At 55.8% G+C, this 23,438-nt stretch overlaps 2 protein-coding genes and 1 long non-coding RNA gene across 3 annotated transcripts in view; 1 reads left to right on the forward strand and 2 right to left on the reverse strand.

Annotated features, from left to right (window-relative positions):
* STARD5 (StAR related lipid transfer domain containing 5) overlaps nucleotides 1–23,438 on the forward strand; it is a 130,923-nt gene that overhangs the window by 47,345 nt on the left and 60,140 nt on the right. The gene's annotated exons all lie outside the window — the stretch shown is intronic.
* LOC132534883 (uncharacterized) lies at nucleotides 1,155–14,127 on the reverse strand. Its single transcript, XR_009546641.1, has 3 exons — nucleotides 14,062–14,127; nucleotides 2,262–2,462; nucleotides 1,155–2,021 (listed from the first exon to the last, which is right to left on the reverse strand). It is a non-coding gene; the product is annotated as an uncharacterized LOC132534883 (long non-coding RNA).
* Nucleotides 18,927–23,438, reverse strand: part of IREB2 (iron responsive element binding protein 2) — a 41,081-nt gene continuing 36,569 nt past the window's right edge. The window contains exons 19-22 of the mRNA XM_016187128.2: nucleotides 22,127–22,274; nucleotides 21,921–22,043; nucleotides 21,625–21,810; nucleotides 18,927–20,248 (exon numbers count right to left, since the gene is read on the reverse strand). Of these exons, the coding sequence (XP_016042614.1) occupies nucleotides 20,138–20,248; nucleotides 21,625–21,810; nucleotides 21,921–22,043; nucleotides 22,127–22,274 (568 nt within the window). The 3' untranslated portion in view covers nucleotides 18,927–20,137. The remainder of the gene's footprint in view (nucleotides 20,249–21,624; nucleotides 21,811–21,920; nucleotides 22,044–22,126; nucleotides 22,275–23,438) is intronic.

A 23,438-nucleotide genomic window follows, 5' to 3' on the forward strand; every position in this document is an offset into this window, starting at 1 on the left:
CAAAATATCTATTTTTTTAACTCAGTTTAGTTGTTTGCTCCTCTATCCTTGCTCCTACTTGTTAATCTCTAAGTACCTTAGTGATTTTTTTTTAACCTCCAGGGTTATTGCTGGGGCTTGGTGCCTGCACCACAAATCCACCGCTCCTGGAGACTGTTTTTTCCCTTTTGTTGCCCTTGTTGTGATTATTATTGTTGTTGTTATTGATGTTGTTGTTGTTGGACAGGACAGAGAGAAATGGAGAGAGGAGGGGAAGACAGAGAGGGGGAGAGAAAGACAGACACCTGCAGACCTGCTTCACCGCCTGGGAAGCGACTCCCCTGCAGGTGGGGAGCCAGGTCTCGAACCGGGATCCTTACACCGGCCCTTGGGCTTTGCACCACGTGCACTTAACCTGCTGCGCTACCACCTGGCCCCGAAAACTTGAAAGGAAATTCCAGATCCAGGACCTCCTGGTTCGGCCAGCTTTTTGCGCTGACAGCCACTGCCTTCCAGGTTCTGGGAAGCACTCCACACATCTGCATGGACATGGAGGGTGACAGCCGCCTGACGCCGGTGCCTGACACACTTGCCGCAGGTAGGGCGAACTGTAAGTGAACCACGTGCGGATCCCACACGTGCGAGGTGGGAAGGAGCTCGGGGACGTGGTGAGCGGACTTCCTGCATCGGGCGGACCTCCCGCCCCAGCTCAGTGACAACAGCTCTGCTGGCGGTGGCCTGATTTACCAGAGTACTGCTCGGCTCTGCCTTTTATAACACCGAGAGGCAGAGGGAGAGAGACCACAGCTCTGAAGCCTTTTAGTGTGGCCGGGCTGGCCTTGAACCCGGGCCGTGAACATGGCAGAACAGCACACCGCCTGGGTGAGCTATCAGCCAGCCCCTGCAGGGCCTTATTTGCTGATGCGTCACTGGCTGTGTGACAGTGACCCCGTGGTGAGGGTGACACAAAGTCATCTTGACTTCGTCTTTGTTCCCAAACACCTGGCTCCCCTGGCAGCAGCCGAGGGCTGGGGCCGTGCCGTCACTCCCTGCTTGGTCTCGGCCCAGGCCGGTGCTGGGTGGGCGGCCCGCAGCCTCAGCAGCAGCACGTTGTTAGAAGCACGAGCACCGTGACCCATCTTTTCATTTTCTTATGTTTATTTACCGGACAGAGACCGCCAGAAATGGAGAGGGGGAGACGGAGAAGCATCTGCAGCCCAGCTTCACCATTTGTGAAGTTTCTCCTGCAGGTGGGGTTTGGGGGCTCGAACCCGGGTCCTTGCACACTGTAATATGCATTCAACCAGGCATGCCCCCACCCGGGCTCCTGGCAACTTTGCTCACTGGCATCATTTGTACAGACTGTGCTCAGATGTGCCCAGAATACAGGCACCTGTGCTGGGCCTCCGCAGAAACACAAGCCTGAATCTGTGTCACCAAGAATTCACTCTTCTCGGTGCCTACACTATGAATCCACTGCTCCTGGAGGCCACTTTCCTCACTGTGTTACCCTTATTGTTGTTGCTGTTGTTGGATAAGACAGAAATCGAGAGAGGAGGGAAGACAGAAGAAAGAAAGACAGACACCTGCAGACCTGCCTCACTGCCTGTGAAGCAACTGCCCTGCAGCTGGGGAGCCGGGGCTCAAACTTTTTTTTTAATATTTATTTATTCCCTTTTGTTGCCCTTGTAGTTATTATTGTCGTCATTGTTGGACAGGACAGAGAGAAATGGAGAGAGGATGGGAAGACAGGGAAAGAGAAAGACACCTGTAGATCTGCTTCCCCGCCTCCAGGTGCGGGCTTCCTCTCCTGGCCCGAAGCCCGTGCCTGCTGAGGTTTGCGCACGGAGCGGGGTGGAGCGGCTCGGGGGCTGGCGGGTAGGCGGGCACAGGTGACTCTGGGATGCGTCTGTCCGTCTGCCGCAGTCGTGTTCCTGTTCCCGCAGACCGAGTCCGGAGCGCTGTGGCAGGGGGGCGAGGGCTTCTTCATGTGCTCTGCCGGTCCAAAAGGAGCCGGGCCATAGACGGAGCAGCCGCAGGTCCTGCTGGGGGATGAGTGGGGTGAGGGCTGACGCCAGAGGGGCCCGAGCTCCCCACGCTGTGTGTCTGCTTTAACTTTTTGCTTTTTAAAAAGACATGAGACCAGGGCGCTGCTCAGCTGCGGGGCTGATGCCATGAGCTGTACCCTTCTCCCTCTCTCTCTCTCTCTCTCTCTCTCTCTCTCTCTCTCACACACACACACACACACACACACACCCTTTAACAAGAGTGAAATGCTTCACTGTTAGGTGGGTTCTTGCTGGGGGTTGAACCCGGGACCAGGGCCTGTGAGGGGATATTCAGCCGGGCCTCCTGACTACAAGTCCTTGGGCCTCCCGCTGCTTGGCCTTCACTGCGGGCTCCCCATCATCTCCACGGACAGCAGACAGCAGGGCTCGAAAAAGCTTCATATGGACAGGGGGCTCGAACCTGGGATCCAGAGCCTATGAGGTGAGTGCACTTGCTCAGGGCTATTCCCCCACTTCCTGCCCTGCTGGGCTTCTCCCCTTAAGTCCCCCTCACGCTGGGCTCGATACAAGCATGAAAAAACCTTCTCCCGCCAGGAGACTCGATCCCAGGACCCGAGGCGTGAGAGACGAGAGCAGTTTCCTGGTGCCATGGGCCCTCCCTCCCACCCCTCTCGACTCTCAGCCCCTAAGACCCCTTCACGCTGGGATTAGCGTGTAAAACCTTCTCCCGCCAGGGGACCCGATCCCGGGACCCGAGGCGTGAGAGACGAGAGCAGTTTCCTGGTGCCATGGGCCCTCCCTCCCACCCCTCTCGACTCTCAGCCCCTAAGACCCCTTCACGCTGGGATTAGCGTGTAAAACCTTCTCCCGCCAGGGGACTCGATCCCGGGACCCGAGGCGTGAGAGACGAGAGCAGTTTCCTGGTGCCATGGGCCCTCCCTCCCTCCCACCCCTCTCGACTCTCAGCCCCTAAGACCCCTTCACGCTGGGATTAGCGTGTAAAACCTTCTCCCGCCAGGGGACCCGATCCCGGGACCCGAGGCGTGAGAGACGAGAGCAGTTTCCTGGTGCCATGGGCCCTCCCTCCTACCCCTCTCGACTCTCAGCCCCTAAGACCCCTTCACGCTGGGATTAGCGTGTAAAACCTTCTCCCGCCAGGGGACCCGATCCCGGGACCCGAGGCGTGAGAGACGAGAGCAGTTTCCTGGTGCCATGGGCCCTCCCTCCCACCCCTCTCGACTCTCAGCCCCTAAGACTTCTTTTCTTCACAGGCCGCACCTGGCCCGTCTGTCAGTGGCTGACCGTCTGCAGGTATAGCGGCCACAGCCTGTGCTGGGGCGGATCTGGAGTTGCGGAGTGAGGGCAAGAGTGTCCCTCCTCCTGGGCCACAGGCAGTGAGGGGCAGGGCTGTGGGCGCAGAGATCTCCCCAGGAGGGGCAGGGCGCAGAGATCTTCCCGGCGATGGGAGGCCCAGAGGTGCCCGGCCAGCAATGGGGCCAGCAGGGCTCAAGGCGGGGGCTCCCGGGGCTCCAGGCCACATGAAGGAGTCTGTGACAAGCACTGCGGTGTATCTCCCCAGATTCCCTTTAATCCTCAAGCACACACTTTGCTGCCAGGGCTACCGAGCCTTGACTGCCGTTCCCAGCAGAGGGTCAGAGACAGGGAGACAGAGGAGACGCTGCAGCCCTTCTTCCCTGCTGGTGGGGCTTGAACCCAGGTCCTCTCCCCCAGATTCTCAACTCTCCTGCGCCCCCCCCCCACCTGCAGCTAGATGTGGCTCAGGGTTCAGGGGCCCTCGGGCCAGGCGGGAGGCTGGGGTCCCCTCCCGAGGGCACAGACGCTCCACCGGGCCTCACAGTTAGTGAGCGGGACGGACCCCCAGGTCTCCTGTTCTCTGGGCTCCCCGGTGCAGGGGATCCTCCCCACCTGCCCCCCCCAAAGGGCATTTACGGTAAGAGCTGAAGGGGCTCCGCTGGCCACGGAGCCACAGGCCAGGGTGTCCAGCTCCGGTTCCGTCCAGAGTGTGAGTTGGGGGCGCTCTGGGGCCTCCACACAGGGACTCAGCTCCTGGGAAGCAAGTCCACCTGGGGGAGAGTAAACAGGTGTGGCCCCAGGCCCCTGCACGGAGTGTCCGTGCGGCTGATGGCGGGCAGGTGGAGAGGCCCCTCCCTCACCGTCACGTGACAGCTGCCCACAGCGCGGCCTCAGGAGCCGGCTGGGCAACCGGCCCTCCTCACGAAGGTCCCTACAGGAGCTCAGGTGGGGACTGGGCCCCGGCACACGGGAAGACTTTGCCTGGGCTGTGCCGTGCAAGCCCAGGTTCCTGGCGCCGACACTCCGCCCTCAGTCATGCTGAAGTCCTCAAGGTGACTGTCAGGAAAGCAGCTGATAAGCAGGCCAGGTGAGGGAAAGCCTCGAAGTCTGTTGCTCTGAGAGAGAGAAACGTCTTCAAGAGAAACTCCCATGTGCGCCACCCTGCTCTCTGCACACGCTGCGTCTGCGGCAGCAGAGACGCCTCCCTCCTGTCCCGTGTCACGGCCGCCATCAGGACTCTGGGCCGGGCTCCACAGACACCACGCCCTCAGCAACCTCCAGCCTGCACTGTACCCCAAGGCACAGCTAACATGTTCTCCACAGGGGCAGGTCCTCTAAGTGCACACCGGGGGTCCCAGTTCAATCCCCAGCACCGCCATAAACCAGAGCTAAGCAACGTTCTGGGAGGAAAAAAGACACCTGGGCAGGGAGGCGAGTTCAATTCCTGGCCACACCACCAGCCAGGCCTGAGCAATGCCCTCTGCGCATAAATAAAAATACATTAATTCACTCAAATAAGAATTAGTGGGGGGCCGTGGCACCCCTGGCTAAGTGCACGCAGTAACTATGCACAGGACCTGGGTTCAAGCCTCCTCTCCCCACTAACAGCGGGACTTCACACGGGGTGAAGCAGGTATCTGTCTTTCTGTCTCCCCCTTTCCTTTCAGTGAAATATGGCGGCTGGGAGTGGTGAATTCAGAGTGCCACCTCCAAGCCCAGCAGTAACACTGGAGGCAACACAGGTTTAAAAACTGCCAGGGAGGGTACTCAGCACAGACTTGCTGCCCCCGTCGGTGGGGCAGGACAGCGGGGACGGGCTGGGCAAGCCCCCACTCATACCGTGGTTCCGCGTGTGGCCCCTGACTTCTTAGGGGAGCAGGACTCCCAGTTTACTCTCGGCTGACAAACCATTGCACAATGGTGGCTCCCCACAGCACATGCCCCCAGGACCTGTGCACGTCACAGTGCGGCACCATTCAAAACACTTCTATTCCAATGACCTTACACGGGCCGGGTGGTTGTGCACCCGGTTAAGCACACATAGTAAGAAGCCCAAGGGTCTGGGTTCGAGCCTCCACTCCCCACCTGCAGGGTGGACAGCTTCACAAGCAGGTCTGCAGTTATCTCTTTCTCCATCTCCATCTCTCCTCCTCTGTCTCTCTGTGCTCCCCAATAAAATAGAAAAAAGGCCACCAGGAGCAGTGGACGCATAGTGTCCGCACTGAGCCTCAGTGATAACCCTGGAGGCAAATAAACTAAAGTTTACATTACACGGCAAGTGTCACGGCAATTAAGAGGCATTTATAAAGGAGGCTTGGCTATTCGCACATCCCCTTTGTCATCTGTCACAAAGGGACAGTGTCTGTGCTACAGGCTCGTCCTTCAGTGTGAGAGTTCTGACTGATTGACCTGAGCACCTCTGCCATTTCTGTGGGGCCAGGGAGGGAACCAGGACTGCAGACGGGGCCAGGGGCAGGCAGCATGATGGTCCTGCAAGGAGACTCGTGCGTGAGGCCTCAAAGTCCCAGGCTCAGTGCCCTCCTCAGCATCAACCAGAGCTGAGCAGGGCTCTGGTCAAATAAATAAAGAACTTCTGTATTTCAGAGCTGAGGGGCCTCCACGTGCTCTGAAGATGGCCGGGCAGGGAGGCGGCCCAGCACAGGAGCGCATGCCTGAGGGTCCGGGACCCGTTCCCAGCACCTGCGACACCTGCGGTGAAGGGGCTCCGGGCATCTGTGGAGACTGTGGCACCAGCACGCCCTCCAGACCCAGTGTGACTTCAGCTGCAAAGTGACAGCTGAGTCCTGATCTGCGATTCCCTGTGACCTCGTACGGCTGATAGATTTAAAATATAGACCAGCTTTCCTGATCCGAGTGCAGGGCTTATGCGCACCCACCCGAGCTAAGAGGCACTAAAATATCCCAGGAGGGACACGGCTCGACACCAGAGCAAACATCCCATTAAGATGCGTGGTGGAAAATTCTTAACGGGGGAGCCAGGCGGTGGCGCAGCGGGTTAAGCGCAAGTGGCGCAAAGCACAAAGACCAGCGTAAGGATCCTGGTTTGAGCCCCCGGCTCCCCACCTGCAGGGGAGTCGCTTCACAGGCGGTGAAGCAGGTCTGCAGGTGTCTGTCTTTCTCTCCCCCTCTCTGTCTTCCCCTCCTCTCTCCATTTCTCTCTGTCCTATCCGATAACAACGACAGCAATAACAACGATGATAAACAACAAGAGCAACAAAAGGGAAAAAATTTTAAAAATAAAGTTTCTTCAAAAAGAAAATTCTTCATGGTTTGTCAGAAAATAGTGACATAAAATTTATCCTTTGTGGGTACCGGGCGGTAACGCAGCAGCTTAAGTGCATTTGGCACAAAGCGCAAGGACCGGCTGAAGGATCCCGGTTCGAGCCCCCGGCTCCCCACCTGCAGGGGAGTCGCTTCACAGGCGGTGAAGCAGGTCTGCAGGTGTCTGTCTGTCTCTCCCCCTCTCTGTCTTCCCCTCCTCTCTCCATTTCTCTCTGTCCTATCCAATAACAACGGCACCTGTAACAACAATAATAACTACAACAACGATAAACAACAAGGACAACAAAGGGGGCAAATTTATCCTTTGTAAAGATGTATTGGCTCTCTCTTAAAGTAAGAGGACTCCCTAGACAAGGCAGCCACAGCCAGCGCTTAAGGAAGCCTGAGGACACACAAGAGAGTAAGTTTGTGTGAAAGTGTAGACTTGTATGGGTGGTATAAACAGACGGTCAAGCAAGTGAAAGCAGAAGCATTCAATTAAAGAAGCTCAGACTAAACTTCACAGAGTAAACGAGAGATGAACAGAACACAAGTCAAGTGAAATGCCTAAGTGCAGGAGATAAAATAAAACGTGCCCAGTCACATGTGTAGTGGCTAAGCCTCACTGCTACAGGATTTTCAAAATTTCAAGCTTTAGTCAAAAAGAAAGAAAGAGAGAAAGGAAGAAAGAAAAAAAAGGCTCCTAGTCACAGCAGGCAGCTCTGGGTTTTAGTTATCTTTTAGCAGAGACATCAAAAACTTAAGGCTTGTCTTCACCAGGCTAATTTACTTAAGGTGGTCATTAGGACTTAAGACAAAACTCTGATATCTAAAGGTATAATTGGGATAAAGACAGTGAAGTTATGATTGACAAATGACACCCCGGCTCCCCACCTGCAGGGGAGTCGCTTCACAGGTGGTGAAGCAGGTCTGCAGGTGTCTGTCTGTCTTCCCCTCCTCTCTCCATTTCTCTCTGTCCTATCCAACAACAATGACGTCAATAACAACAACAACAATAAAACAACATGGGCAACAAAAGAATAAATTTTTTTTTTAATTTTAAAGAGTTTATCTAGACCAAATTTAAAATTGTCATTTGATTATAACAAGGTTAGAGAGACAACAATGGTTATGCAAGAGTCCCATTGCTGCTGCCCTAAGGTCCTGCCTTCAGTCCCCAGCACCACTCTGGGTCACAGCTGAAGATGCTCTGGCTTCTCTCCTCACGTCTGTCACCCTCTACCTCTCCCATCAAAAATAAATGATAAAAATAATTTTAGCAGTAATTTCATTAAGAATGAAGCCTGTTTAAAAATCAATTTGGGGAGTCCGGCGGTAGTGCAGAGGGTTAAACACACATGGCGCAAAGCGCAACGACCGGCATAGGGATCCTGGTTCGAGCCCCCGGCTCCCCACCTGCAGAGGAGTCGCTTCGCAGGCGGTGAAGCAGGTCTGCAGGTGTCTGTCTTTCTCTCCCCTCCTCTATCCTTCCCTCCTTTCTCCATTTCTCTCTGTCCTATCTATCAATGACAACATCAACAACAACTACAACAGTAAAACAAGGGCAACAAAAGGGAATAAGTAAATACTTTTTAAAAATCAATTTGACTAAATTTGTATGTTACAGAAACCCTGTCCACATTGACATGTTATATATTGTTTATCTTTGGTATCTAACTTAAAGTGCTTTTTTAAAAATATGATCAGTTTATTCTTTATAAATTTAGACTCTTAAAATTTAGGAGTTAAATTTTAAATGTTTGTGTTTTTTCTATGACAAAAGAATCAATGTCACATCTTCAAGAATTATTCATTCTCAAAAATGTATCCTATAGTAGTAGAGGTTGACTAAAGGCTCCAAAAGGCCTCCTTGAATTACTGCCTGTTGCCTGTTTGGTTTGGTTTGGTTTTTTGTCTTTTGCCTCCAGGATCATCGCTGGGGCTCCGTGCCTGCACTTCGTTTCGGTCTGGTGCACTTCAACAATAGTTGACAAGATTATAAGGTTACAGGAAAAGTTCCCCAAGTCTCTGGGATCCAAAAGATCTTGTACATCAAGTGAGACAATAGTCTAGGCAAAAAGTAACAGTACTACATGTTCCCATAAAACCTAACAAAGTGTTAACATACTTGCCTTAAATGAAAAAAATTAAATGTGTAGGCTATTTTTACATCACACTATATGTTAAAAAAAAAATTAAGGGTTGTTATGGACACACACACACACACAAATAATTCAGCTTAGTCACAGTGACTCCATGAGTGTTACAAACACACACACACACACACAAATAGATAATTCAGCTTAGTCACAGTGACTCCATGAGTGTTAAACACACACACACACACACACACACACACACACACACACAGAGATAATTCAGCTTAGTCACAGTGACTCCATGAGTGTTACAAACACACACACACACACACACACACACAAATAGATAATTCAGCTTAGTCACAGTGACTCCATGAGTGTTACAAACACACACACACACACAAATAGATAATTCAGCTTAGTCACAGTGACTCCATGAGTGTTACGAACACACACACACACACAGATAGATAAATCAGCTTAGTCACAGTGACTCCATAAGTGTTATGCACACATACACACACAGATAAATAATTCAGGTTAGTCACAGTGACTCCATGAGTGTTACGAACACACACACAAACACACACACACAGATAAATAATTCAGCTGTCACAGTGACTCCATGAGTTACAAACACACACACATACACACAGATAAGTAATTCAGCTTAGTCACAGTGACTCCATGAGTGTTACGAACACACACACACACACACACACACACACAGATAGATAATTCAGCTTAGTCACAGTGACTCCATGAGTGTTACAAACACACACACATACACACAGATAGATAAATCAGCTTAGTCACAGTGACTCCATAAGTGTTATGCACACACACACACAGATAAATAATTCAGCTTAGTCACAGTGACTCACTCCATGAGTGTTACGAACACACACATACACACACACACACAGATAAATAATTCAGCTTAGTCACAGTGACTCCATGAGTGTTACAAACACACACACACACACACAAATAGATAATTCAGCTTAGTCACAGTGACTCCATGAGTGTTAAACACACACACACACAAATAGATAATTCAGCTCAGTCACAGTGACTCCATGAGTGTTACAAACACACACACACACACACACAAATAGATAATTCAGCTTAGTCACAGTGACTCCATGAGTGTTACGAACACACACATACACACAGATAGATAAATCAGCTTAGTCACAGTGACTCCATAAGTGTTATGCACACATACACACACAGATAAATAATTCAGCTTAGTCACAGTGACTCCATGAGTGTTACGAACACACACACACACACACAGATAAATAATTCAGCTTAGTCACAGTGACTCCATGAGTGTTACGAACACACACACACACACACAGATAGATAATTCAGCTTAGTCACAGTGACTCCATAAGTGTTATGCACACACACACACAGATAAATAATTCAGCTTAGTCACAGTGACTCCATGAGTGTTACAAACACACACACACACACAGATAGATAATTCAGCTGTCACAGTGACTCCATGAGTGTTACAAACACACACACATACACACAGATAAATAATTCACCTTAGTCACAGTGACTCCATGAGTGTTACGAACACACACACACACACACACACAAATAATTCAGCTTAGTCACAGTGACTCCATGAGTGTTATGAACACACACACAAACACACACACACACAGATAAATAATTCAGCTTAGTCACAGTGACTCCATGAGTGTTACGAACACACACACACACACACAGATAAATAATTCAGCTTAGTCACAGTGACTCCATGAGTGTTACGAACACACACACACACACACAGATAGATAATTCAGCTTAGTCACAGTGACTCCATAAGTGTTATGCACACACACACACAGATAAATAATTCAGCTTAGTCACAGTGACTCCATGAGTGTTACAAACACACACACACACACAGATAGATAATTCAGCTGTCACAGTGACTCCATGAGTGTTACAAACACACACACATACACACAGATAAATAATTCACCTTAGTCACAGTGACTCCATGAGTGTTACGAACACACACACACACACACACACAAATAATTCAGCTTAGTCACAGTGACTCCATGAGTGTTATGAACACACACACAAACACACACACACACAGATAAATAATTCAGCTTAGTCACAGTGACTCCATGAGTGTTACGAACACACACACACACACACAGATAAATAATTCAGCTTAGTCACAGTGACTCCATGAGTGTTATGAACACACACACACACACAGATAAATAATTCAGCTTAGTCACAGTGACTCCATGAGTGTTACGAATACACACACACACACAATAATAAATAATTCAGCTTAGGAGCCTGTGTGACCTCTGAATCCCTCTAGATCTGAGCTCACACTCTGTGGTCATGAGTAGAAACATTCCAAGCTGCCCCAATATCAGGACCCATCTTCCTCAGGTGTAGCCTAGAGTATATTGTCCAGCCTCCCTTCGGAGGATGGAACATTCTCTACCGTTGTTGATCCAAGTTGAGGGCAAGGTCCTTTGGGGGCCCACAAAGGGGTCTGTTGTGTTGTTCCTGGTAGAAATGACCAGTAACAATGGAAAGAGGGATTTATTCGAGGTCTAGGCCCATCAAGTCTGTTTGGGAATCTCAGGACTCCCCGACTAGGGCCCCAGCTGATGGGGTGGCCTGATAGTGACTAAAGAGTCACCGTTAAAGTCTGCCAGTCTCCTGCCCTTATTCAGCTTTTGCAGTCCTTGCTTTGATAAGGTTAGCTTTGCAGTGAGTGAGGGAAGTGTAATAGGAAGTAGGTGAGGAGGGTGTCTAAGTAGAAACTATTTCATTATGAACTTCATACTGACTCACTGCAGACTATGGAGAGAGACAGGCTGGGAGTATGGATCCACCAGTCAACACCCATGTTCAGCGGGGAAGCAGTTGCAGAAGCCAGACCTTCCACCTTCTGCACCCCACAGTGACCCTGGGTCCATGCTCCCAGAGGGATAGAGAATGGGAAAGCTGTCAGGGGAGGGGATGAGATACGGAGTTCTGGTAGTGGGTATCATGTGGAGTTGTACCCCTCTTATCCTGTGGTTTACTCAGTGTTTCCTTTTTATAAATAAAATAAATTAAAAAGATAAAACTGGTCATGACAAGTTTGTAATAAGTGAGCTGGTTAAAAATCCTAACAGTAAATCATTATTTCTGGAAGCTTTTACAGTCAAAATCATGTTCTGTCAGGAAATACATATAAACACACAAGTTTATTTCTGACCAGGCGTGTGTGCTAGCCAGCATGGTCCTACTTGTCCTGCCGGTCTGGGGTCCTCTGTATTCTGCATGAATGTTAGGGTTAGCTTAATGGTTTCTGAGGGGAAAAACTCAAATTTGGTAAGCATTATTTTGAATTTATAAATCAGTTGAGGAAACTGTCATCTTAAAGCCTTGAGTTTTCTGATACATAGAATGTTTCTCTGTGTATTTTGCTCTTTAATTTCATTCAGCAAATTTTGTAGTTGTGGTATATGTCTTTTTGTCTTTTGTTAAAACTGCCTCTAAATATAAAAAAAGAAAGAAAGCAATGTTACTCTTGAATTAGTGTTAAATATAAAATATTTAGTCTAGATATCTGATATTTCAAATAGGTATACTGATTAAGTTCTAATATTAGGCTTAAAACTGTTTAAGCGTGTTAAAATTATAATACTTAAGAGACTGTAATCTTATCCTGTGTTAATATTGACACATTTATTAATATAGATATTCTAAATTTGTGTAATTCTAGCTATTGGTTATCAAATGTAAATGAGCTCCTTAGAGTTCCTATTTCTCCAGAACCTTCTATTATTGAGAGTTGTATTTCTTGCTGGTCACAGTTAAATGGCTCATCTGTGCTGTTATGGGTATTACTGTTGGGCGTCTCCTGAAAAGTCAATCTTTCACCTTTCACCTGATGAGATCTTTTTTAAAAACACAAGAAAAGACCCACATCTTCAATGAAACACATCCAATGACTAAGAAGACTCAGGCAAGCATACACCCATGGACTACATCAAATTAAAAAGCTTCTGCAGAGCAAAAGAAACCACGACCCAAACCTAGAGACCCTCACAGAATGGGAGAAGATCTTTACATGCCATACGGCACGCAAGAGGCTAATAACCAGAATATATAAAGAGCTTGCCAGACTCAACAACAAGACAACAGATAACCCCATCCAAAACTGGGGGGAGGACATGGACAGACTATTCACCGCAGAAGAGATCCAAAAGGCCGAGAAACACATGAGAAAATGCCCCAAGTCTCTGACTGTCAGAGAAACGCAAATCAAGACAACAGGGAGATGCCCCCTCCCTCCTGTGAGACCGTCCCACAGCAAAGAGGGGCCTGAAGCTCTCTGGAGTCAGCTGACTCTGGGTCGGCACCAGAAAGACAGCTGTTTCCCAGCGATTCCACGGCGCGGCGTTTATTCAGATCCCCGTGGACACGCACACAACACGCACACACCGCCCCTGCCCCGGCCCCCCGCACCCGCCCCTGCCCCCGGCCGCCCGCACCCGCCCCCCGCCGCCCGCACCTGCCCCCGGCCGCCCGCACCTGCCCCCGGCCCCCCGCACCTGCACCCGCCCCCGGCCGCCCGCCCCCGCCCCGCGCACCCGCACCTGCCCCCCGGCCGCCCGCACCTGCCCCCCGCACCCGCCCCTGCCCCCGGCCGCCCGCACCTGCCCCCCGCACCCGCCCCTGCCCCCGGCCGCCCGCACCTGCCCCCCGCACCCGCCCCTGCCCCCGGCCGCCCGCACCTGCCCCCCACCCGCCCCTGCCCCCGGCCGCCCGCACCTGCCCCCCGCACCCGCCCCTGCCCCCGGCCGCCCGCACCTGCCCCCCGCCGCCCGCACCTGCACCCGCCCCCGGCCGCCCGCACCCGCCCCCGGCCGCCCGCCCCCGCCCCGCGCACCCGCACCTGCCCCCCGGCCGCCCGCACCCGCCCCCGGCCGCCCGCACCCGCCCCCGGCCGCCCGCACCCGCCCCCGGCCGCCCGCACCCGCCCCCCGCACCCGCCCCTGCCCCCGGCCGCCCGCACCTGCCCCCGGCCCCCCGCACCTGCACCCGCCCCCGGCCGCCCGCCCCCGCCCCGCGCACCCGCACCTGCCCCCCGGCCGCCCGCCCCCGCCCCGCGCACCCGCACCTGCCCCCCGGCCGCCCGCACCCGCCCCCGGCCGCCCGCACCTGCACCCCGCCCCGCGCACCCGCACCTGCCCCCCGGCCGCCCGCACCCGCCCCCGGCCGCCCGCACCTGCACCCCGCCCCGCGCACCCGCACCTGCCCCCCGGCCGCCCGCACCTGTCCCCGGCCCCGCAGCCCCACTCGCCTGCCCCGCCTGCTTGAGGACTCACCTCCATCCAGCAGGCGGGTGCCCTGCAGGGACGGCGTGGCCCCTCCCCGACAAGGCGTCCGGCCACACGGCGGCCAGCACGCAGGAGCCGCCATTGCCACCACAATCCTGCGTCTGCGCAGGCGCGGGCACGCGGCAACATCCACGCACGCCACGCCCCCCTCAGTCCGCGCCGTCGAGCCCCGCCCACCGCCAGCAGGCCCCGCCCACCGCCAGCAGGTCCTGATCGCCAGTGCGTGGCCACGCCCCTTGAGTCAGTCCCGCCCACCCGACAAGATGCCTGCCTGTTACAACATTCAAGGACCGGGGTTCCAAGCCCAACTCCCCATCTGCAGGGGAAAACTTCTCGAGTGGTGAAGCAGGGCTGCAGGTGTGTGTGTGTGTGTGTGTGTGTGTGTGTGTGTCTCTCCCTACCTCTCTTTCCTCAAAATTCTGGAAATCTCTATCAAATAAAGATTATCTTTTAAATTACTTTTTTTTTATTTTTTAAGTTCTGGCTTATGGTGGTTCGGGAGGATTGAAACTGGGACTTTGGAATCTCAGGCACGAGAGTCCGTTTGCATAACCACCATATAATTAAGATCTTTATGAGCTTTATTTCTAAATTATTGGATAGAGACAGAGAAATTGAGAGGAGGGGAGATAGGGAGACCAGAAGGTGCGGACCCACCTGCAAGGGAGGTGGATGCTGAGGGCAGGACAGGGAGGCTCCTCTGACGCGCTGAGTTTGTCTCTGACCTCGCTGTGGTTGTGCACACACTAGACATCGCAGCTCTGCCGCCCAACTCGTGCGGCTGCCACGCAGAGGCCGCGGTCCCCCGCGCGTCCACAAGGCGGCAGCAGAGGCACGGCCAGGTGTCTCCTGCAGGCCGCGGTCCCCCGCGCGTCCACAAGGCGGCAGCAGAGGCACGGCCAGGTGTCTCCACCAGGCCGCGGTCCCCCGCGCGTCCACAAGGCGGCAGCAGAGGCACGGCCAGGTGTCTCCACCAGGCCGCGGTCCCCCGCGCGTCCACAAGGCGGCAGCAGAGGCACGGCCAGGTGTCTCCTGCAGGCCGCGGTCCCCCGCGCGTCCACAAGGCGGCAGCAGAGGCACGGCCAGGTGTCTCCACCAGGCCGCGGTCCCCCGCGCGTCCACAAGGCGGCAGCATGGGCACGGCCAGGTGTCTCCACCAGGCCGCGGTCCCCCGCGCGTCCACAAGGCGGCAGCAGAGGCACGGCCAGGTGTCTCCTGCAGGCAGGCGGGCTCCATCATGACATCTAGGCTCGTCTGGCCACAGGGCCCGGACAGTCCGGCTTTAAATACTTTTATTCAGGGCTTGGCCGGGCTGCACCTGCTTGAGCACTCACATTACAGTGAGCAAGGCCCCAAGTTCAAGCCCCTGGCCCTCACCTGCAGGGGGAAAGCTTCACAAGTGGGGAAGCAGGGCTGCAGGGGTCTCTCCCTCCTTATCTCCCTTTCCTCTCAATTTCTGGTGATCTCCAGGGCAGGTGCGGGGAGACAGCTCAGCATGGAGCGGCTGCCCGGCCCCGGGTCCCAGCCCCTGGCCCCAAGGGCAGCTCCCAGGGACGTCCCAGAGCCAGGGCCTGCTGGGGGGCTCCTGCCCTCCCCTCCTTGCCCCCAGACCTCACCCGTCTCCCTCTGCCCTCCTCCCACTCGGGCTCTCAGCCTCGCTGCCTCGCGCTGAGTGAGGAGGAGCCCGTCCGCCAGGGACGTGCAGTTTGCCGGGAGTCCCTGACACAGACCTGAGGGGAAACGTGGGAAGAGCAGGTGCCATGAGCCTCCCAGCCAGTCCGTCCGTCCACTGCCCTGTGGCCAGACACAAGCCCAGGGTGTCATGGTGGAGCCGGCCTGCCTGCAGGAGACACCTGGCCGTGCCTCTGCTGCCACCTTGTGGACACGTGGGGTCTGCGGCCTGGCAGGGGGCTTCAGGAGTCTCTCTGTCTCTCTCCCTGTCTTCCCCTTCCTCTCAACTTCTGGGTGTCTCTGGGAATGAGGCAGGGAGCACTCGTGGGGATGCAGCTTCTGCCCACCTGGTGGTCACACTGCACCGTGAGCCCTTGGACGGCCACAGGAGCCGGTGCTCAGAGAGGACCACTGAGAGGACCCTCCGTCCTGGGGGAGGCTGAGAGCTGAGCCAAAGCTCACCCATCCTAGAGCCGAGCTTGGGGATCCCAGCCCTTGCCAGGTGGCATAATCAAGGGCGGCCGCAGCGGGGGTGGCGTCTGACAGGTGAGCCCGGGTGCCGTGACTGGGGCATTGCTGGGAGGGGAGGCTGCACCGCCACCAGGAGCCCGGTGGTTCCGAGCTCTTCCTCTGCTTCCGTGAGGGCCGGAGCCTGGGCCCGTGTGCGGCGAGTCCGAGCCCACATGGGGCAGTGTGCAGAGTGCCTCAGGAGTCGGCCGTGACAGCCCACCCAACAGGGCAGGGTGCAGGGGCAGAGGGCAGAGGGCAGAGGGCAGAGCGAGGGCAGGGGAGGTGGGGGGCAGGGCACCCCCGGCTTGTCTGCCAAGGGGCAGGGCTGGCCGTGGGCTCAGCAGCAGCCCAGGCTCCCCCAGAGTTGCAGCCCCAGCGCAGTGAGCCCCCAAAGCAGACGGTGCAGGCTGGTCAGGGGTCACCCCACACCCCACCACAAAGCTCACTCACCAGGCCGGCGCTCCCACAGCCTGAAGAGGGGCCCTGCTGCGGGCTCACCGGGCCACCCAGCTCAGCGTCGGGTCGACCAGGCAACCAGGGGCGCCCGGGCCGCTGTCTCCCTCTCTGTGGAAAAAGAAGCCAGACAGCGGCGGCCATACGGGTCTGGCCGAGTCTCGGCAGCTGGGAGACACGCCCCCTCCCCCCCCCCCCCCCCCCCCCCCCGCGTGGGCCGGCAGGGCTCAGGTGACCCCTCACAGGCATGGCGGCCGGCTCCCTGGCCGGGCGGGCCTGCACTCTGCCTGCTCCCTGGGCGGCAGGGCGACTTCCTGACTTCACAGGGACCCAGAGGCCGGGGTGACTCACCCAGGAGAGCACACAGGGGACATGGGGAGGACGGGGCTCAAGCCTCCAAAAGCGGTGGGGCAAAAGGAGAAGGCCGAGTCCTCACCGTGCCCCGTGGGGGCAGAAGTGGTCCATGCAGAAAGGACACTGGGTGATGTGATGGTGCCAGGGGCTCAGCCCAGGGTGTGGACCAGCACGGGGCAGACAGCCAACCGACTTCAAGTGCAGGGTAGCGCCCGCGGGGAGGGAGCAGCAGGGCCACGTACGTCTCAAGCTCCGGGCCGGCTTCTCCCCCGCAGGGCAACGCCCTCAGCACCTGTGTGCAGGCGTCGCTGTGTCCGGGCTGCCCCGGCTGCCGGGAGCGGTGGAGTCATGCAGGCACAACCCCCCGGATGGTACTCCGACTCCGAGTCAGCGTCTGTGCCACGAAGCACTTTATAACAAGGGTCGAGATGTGGTGATACACTCCATTAAAAATGATTTGATGGTGGGAGTCGGGTGGTAGCGCAGAGGGTTAAGCGCAGGTGACGCAAAGCACGACGACGGCATAAAGATCCCAGTTCGAGCCCCCGGCTCCCCACCTGCAGGGGAGTTGCTTCCCAGGCAGTGAAGCAGGTCTGCAGGTGTCTGTCTGTCTTTCTCTTCCCATCTCCCCCTCCTCTCTCCATGTCTCTCTGTCCTATCCAACAACGACGACATCAATAACTACAATAAAAAAAGGGGGCAACAAAAAGGAATTAATTTTTTAAAAAATGATTTAATGGCAAGGCAGCCAGACCGAGCGGTGGGTCCAAGTCCCACTCCACACACGACCTTGCAGCCTCTGCTTCTGGGTGATGCCTTTTGTTCTGCCCGCACCCGTGTCAGCTTGTACCGCCCTTTGTTCAGTGCCAGTTACCAAAATGATCTGAGCTGCTGGTCCACACATAAATAAAAGGTCCTTTCTTCCTCCAATATGTGTGTGTGTGTGTGTGTGTGTGTGTGATCTAGTGGTTCACAGCATCTGACATGGATCTAAGCGCCTCTCACCTTGTCTCTAGCTCGCCCGACAGTCCTGACACCACTGTGCTCCCAACTCAAATAGCAGCCAGTGCCGTCCAGACCCTGCCATGAGGCCCGTGGCTCAGTCACAGGCCGTGCTGTTCAGACCCTGCACCTACACCCTGGGGTGAGGACGGGCAGCCCAGGACTTGGGGGTCCCCACTGTGAGCCTGTCTGGATGACATCTCTGCCCATCTCATGTGGGAAGCGGCCGAGCGCAAACACAGGAGATGAGGCAGTGCACACGGCATGGCACCCCAGGAGTCACTCGACCTCCGGGCCACGCTGCGCCTGCTCCCCTACGTCAGAGCCCCGCGGACAAGCGGGGCACTCGGGTGAGCACGAGGCTCAAGAGGCCAGGGCTTGGCAGACGCCGCTCCACACACACTCTCCCTCACCATGCGCAGCAGCGGTGACCGAAGACTGCAGGGGCCGGAGGGCACAGTGGTGAGGCACCTGGCCCCGCCCGCGGCGGCCCACAGGCCCCCGCTCACCTGCCAGCGACACCACAGCGGCGGTGGCAGAGGCCTTCTTTGGGGGAAGAGAGAAAGGGAAGCAGCTGGACGTCTAGCCAGGCACACCCACGACGTCGGCACCTTGCACGGACACGGGGCCTTCAGACAGGCCGCTCATAGCCCAGCCTCGTGGCGGGCCGGCAGGAAGCGGGTCGGGGCTGCTTCGCGGGCTAGTGCTCACCTGGGACCCGCTCGGCGCACAGGCTGCACAGGACAGAGCCGAGGAGAAGGGACAGCGGGGCCAACGGCCTCCTCTTTGCCTTTAAAGTCTCCCAACTCCTTGACAGGACATCTGATGTAGGAACACACACACGCACACAGAAAATAGGATACGATTTTCAGCAACGATTTAAGATTTTATCTGGTGGTCAGCTTCAATTAAAAAAAAAAAAAGATATAATTAAAAGCTTAAGCAGGCATCCCAAGTAAAATGATTCAGACAAGAAATCAATTTTAAGAATTCGGAAACAAATAGCATTTTAAAAACGTTTCGGGGGCTGGGCAGGTAGCACAGTGGTTCTGCACACAAGACTCTCCTGCCTGAGGCACCGGAGGTCCCTGGTTCCATCCCCAGCACCACCATCAGCAGAGCTGAGCAGGGCTGAGGGGAGGAGGTGTGGGGCGCAGGATGGAGGGAAGACCTCAGCTGGAGGTGAGAATGCTCACAGACACCCGGCACGGGAGATGAGAAACTGGGCCACGTGCCAGCCGCTGTCCTGGCCCCCATGAGATGACTTTAACAATGCTCAGACTGAGTAGCCACGTAATTTAAATCAGGTCATTTAGAAATCGTGGAGGGAAACAATTTAGTGTTTACTGATTAAAGAAAGTCTTCTTCAGCAAATAAAATGAGGAATGGTATTCTAGGTAACAACACTAAAACATCAGGCCGCGGGGAGTCAGGGCATCACGCCCAGCGAGCCTGACGCCGGGAGACTCGCAGACCCGCGCCACGCACCGGACACGCGGGCACAGCCACGCTCACACCGCCTCAGTGCCGTCCGGGAAGTGGCGGGGCCCCAACTGGCCAGGACCGAGTGGCTGTCGGGGCTGGCGGTGCCCCCTCGGGAGGGCCGGGCCTGACCAGCCGCGTCCCGCACACACTCGCGAGCCGACGCCGCGCGGCCGTCTCCTGAGAGACACGGCACATCCGAAAGCCCCTGAGACGGGTCCCCCGTGCCCAGCTCGGTCTCCACCCTGGGCACCCTGCCCTGTGCCCTTTCCACGCGGGCTGCTGCTCCGAACCGCCAGGCGGCGGCAGACAGTCGGCAGGTGCGAGACCGGGCGAGTTCGGGAAGGCGTGCAGGACGACGACTGCCTTATTTACAAAGCGGTCTGCGCAGCCGGCCCACGCGAGGCCCCTCTCCCAGAACACGCGGCCCCGTGCGTCAGCAGCACCATTCGTGGGATCTCGGGTCACGGCCGCTCCACGCCGGGCCCGTGGACACCGCAGCCGTGGACGAGGACGGTGCCCACACCGCAGCTCCGCGGTGAACGGCCGGGCCGGGCACGGGGCCCTCTGCCTGCCGGGTGGAGAGCAGGCGCTACGAGAACTTCCGCGCCACGTAGTTCAGCAACCCTCCGTGTCTGTACAGCATCACGTCCACGTCGTTGTCAAAGGAAGCGATGGCGCTGAATTCTTTCCCGCTGCTGGTCTGTGAACGAGCAGAACGGCCCCCGTGAGCGGCGGGTTCCGGGCGCCGCTCAGTGGGCAGAGCCGCTCGAGCTCAGCCTCGCCCGCGAGCCCACCTGGTGACGCCCCCGGTGACTGCCGAGGGCCCGGCCGTGTCACCTAGCCCCCGACGCACCGAGCCACCAGGAGGGGTGCGGGGCGCAGGGCCTGCGGGGGAAGACGCCTTGGCTCACACCCGTGGGAGCCCCCCCCACTTTAATACATCTTAGAAAGTAATAGTAGACTCACTTCCACGCTGGCTTCTGAAGTTGGGGAGAGAGACCCGTGTTCATTGTGCATCGAGTGCCCGCCGCCGCCGCCCTCCCCGCTGCTGTTCCGGCTCGAGTAACTGACTCTGCTCTCTCCCCCTCTCTCTCTTCACACGCCTTCCACTGGGGCCTCTGCCCCATGCCCCAGCACTACGAGTGGCCTTCCCCCACACACACTCTCTCCACATGGAGGCTGAGAGACTGACAGGAAGACGAGGGAGACAGATACGGTGGCACTGCTCAGGAAGCCTCTCCGGGGGCAGGACTCAGAGTAGTAAGGACGCCATCATGTCAGCTGCCCTCCGGAAGGAGACGGAGACATGCGGACACACGAGACCGGGGCCGGGGCCGGGTGGTGGCGCTGGCTTTTGTGCGCATCAGTCACTGCGCTCAAGGACCAGGCAGGAGCAGTGCAAGGGTGCTGCAGGTGTCTGTCTGTCTCTCTCTACAGTAGCTCCCTCTCCCTCTCAATTTCTGTCTCTATCCAATAAATAAGTAAAATGTTAAAAATAAAAACCGAGGGAGTCGGGCGGTGGCGCAGCGGGTTAAGCGCACGTGGCGCCAAGCACAAGGACCGGCGTAAGGATCCAGGTTCGAGCCCCCGGCTCCCACCTGCAGGGGAGTCGCCTCACAGGCGGTGAAGCAGGTCTGCAGGTGTCTGTCTTTCTCTCCCCCTGTCTTCCCCTCCTCTCTCCATTTCTCTCGGTCCTATCCAACAACAACATCAATAATAACTACAACAATAAAACAACAAGGGCAACAAAAGGGAATAAATAATAAAAATAAATATTAAAAAAAAAAAACCGAGCCCGACCAAAAGTCACGAGGACAGACATAGCCGAGGAGGAAGAGGCAGCTGGCAGGTGTGGCTGTGCTGAGCAGCAGGCGGATTCAAGTCATCCGAAACTGTAACTTAGCTTTTGTATTTGTTACCAGAGCCCTGCTCAGCCCTGGCTAATGGCGGTGAGGGGGACTGAACCTGGGGCTTGGAAGCGTCACGCGTGAGGCTCTTTGCATAAGCACTAGGCTGTCTCCCGACCCAAATCTAATTTCTGTTCACTGCTTCCATTAGACAGAGAGTCTGAGATACCTTGATCTGTAACGTCACTCTGGGAGACAAGTCTTCAGGAAACGCCACAGAGAACGTCTCTCTGCCAGAGAGGCCCAAGGAGTCTGCACTTTCTCCCGGAAGGAACTGGAGTGGAGCTATGCCAATTCCAATCAGATGGTCCTTGTGAATCTTCTCGTAACTCTCAGCCAGAACAGCTTTCACACCCTGTGGCAAACAAGCGTCATCTCATCATCCCAGTCACTTACAGGGGTAACCCGCAGGCAGGGCAGGACACTACAAAGGAACGGAGAAAAGCCGGAAGCAGAGAGTGTTACCAGCAGGAATGGCCCCTTGGCGGCCCAGTCTCGCGAGCTCCCTGAGCCATACTTCTTCCCGGCCAGGATGATGAGCGGGATGCCTTCCTTCTGGTACAGCTCTGCAGCCTCAAACACGTCCAGCTGGAGATCAAAACAGACACAAGACTTGGACACACACTTCCACCTGCTCACGCACCGACCAGCGACTTTGTGTAGATGCTTACCGTCTGTCCTGACGGAAAGTGAATCGTTTTGGGAGCCGGCTTCCCAATAAACTTGTTAAGAAGTTTGATGTTTGCGAAAGTGCCTCTTGTCATCACGGCGTCATTGCCCCTGCGGGCTCCGTAAGAGTTGAATTCACGAGGGGTAAGGCTACAAGAGAGGGACGGCGGTCAACGTTCACTCCGGGCGGGGCACGATCAAACGCTGCAAAGCGCTAAGGCGTGCTTGAAACTGTCTGTGTGACAGACAGCCCAAGTCCGCTGTCCAGAGATAAAGACAGAATGCCGAGGGCACCAGGTGTTCTCCAGCACTGGGCCGGCCTTCTCTGCCTTTCTAGAGCCCTGTCGCCGGCTCACCGTGATGCTGGGAACCGGCCATGGCACTTGGAGCCTCAGGCCCCAGAGACTTTTCAGCCACTATACTCTCCCCCCGCCTGTCACTTTCTTACTGCTGAGTACAACAACCCTCCCCTCAGCAAGACTCAACAAAGGGGCAGGACACCAGCTTTACAGATGTGAACACGGTCACTGACTTCAGCTGACCCCACGCCGGGTCTGTAATGCCACGCACGGTTCCGGGCCACGGTCTGTCTCGTCACAACCAGCGACATCCCGTAGCAGACACGTGGCAGGGTTCATGCCAGGCAAGACCACCGAGCCACAGCGGAAACCAGAGGCTCGATTTTACCTGTGTTTCTTTCAATGTTTTTGAAAATATGCTCACACCCAAGAGAACAGTCGATATTCAATGCCCCCTTTCTCCCCATGACTCTTTACTGCCTTATTCAAATCATGATTCAAAATTACGCTGTTACCCTAAACAGGGCAGTGGCACAGCTATAGAGTGTGCATGTCGCAACAAGCAAGGACCTTGGTTCGAGCCCCCCCAGACCCTACCTAAGGGGGGGGTGCTTCATGAGCAGTGAAGCACGAGTCTCTGTTTCTCTCTGTCTATCGCCATCTTTCCCCTCAACTTCTCCAGCTCTATCCAGATAAACATGAAATGGCAAAGTAGCCGAGAACGCTGTTAGCAATGCAACAGCGGCTCCGAAGCTGAGACTCCTGTCTCCTGTGCGTGCTCCGTACCCCACTGAGCGAGCGGCCGTGGTCTGCCGTGCGCGCAGTCCACATGCACGAGGCGCGAGACACACGTCACGCCTCCACGCACACTTAAACCCCGCGGGGTGGAGAGTAGGTCCAGACCCCTGGGACCCCGACACAGTGGGTGAGAAGCAGTATCAGCCGCCGACCACTGTACTGTAAACCAGACTGCTTTGGAAACTGATTCGGAGAGACCGAGTGCACCCCAGGAGGC

This window comes from Erinaceus europaeus, chromosome 20, assembly GCF_950295315.1.
Source record: "Erinaceus europaeus chromosome 20, mEriEur2.1, whole genome shotgun sequence".
NCBI lineage: Eukaryota > Metazoa > Chordata > Mammalia > Eulipotyphla > Erinaceidae > Erinaceus > Erinaceus europaeus.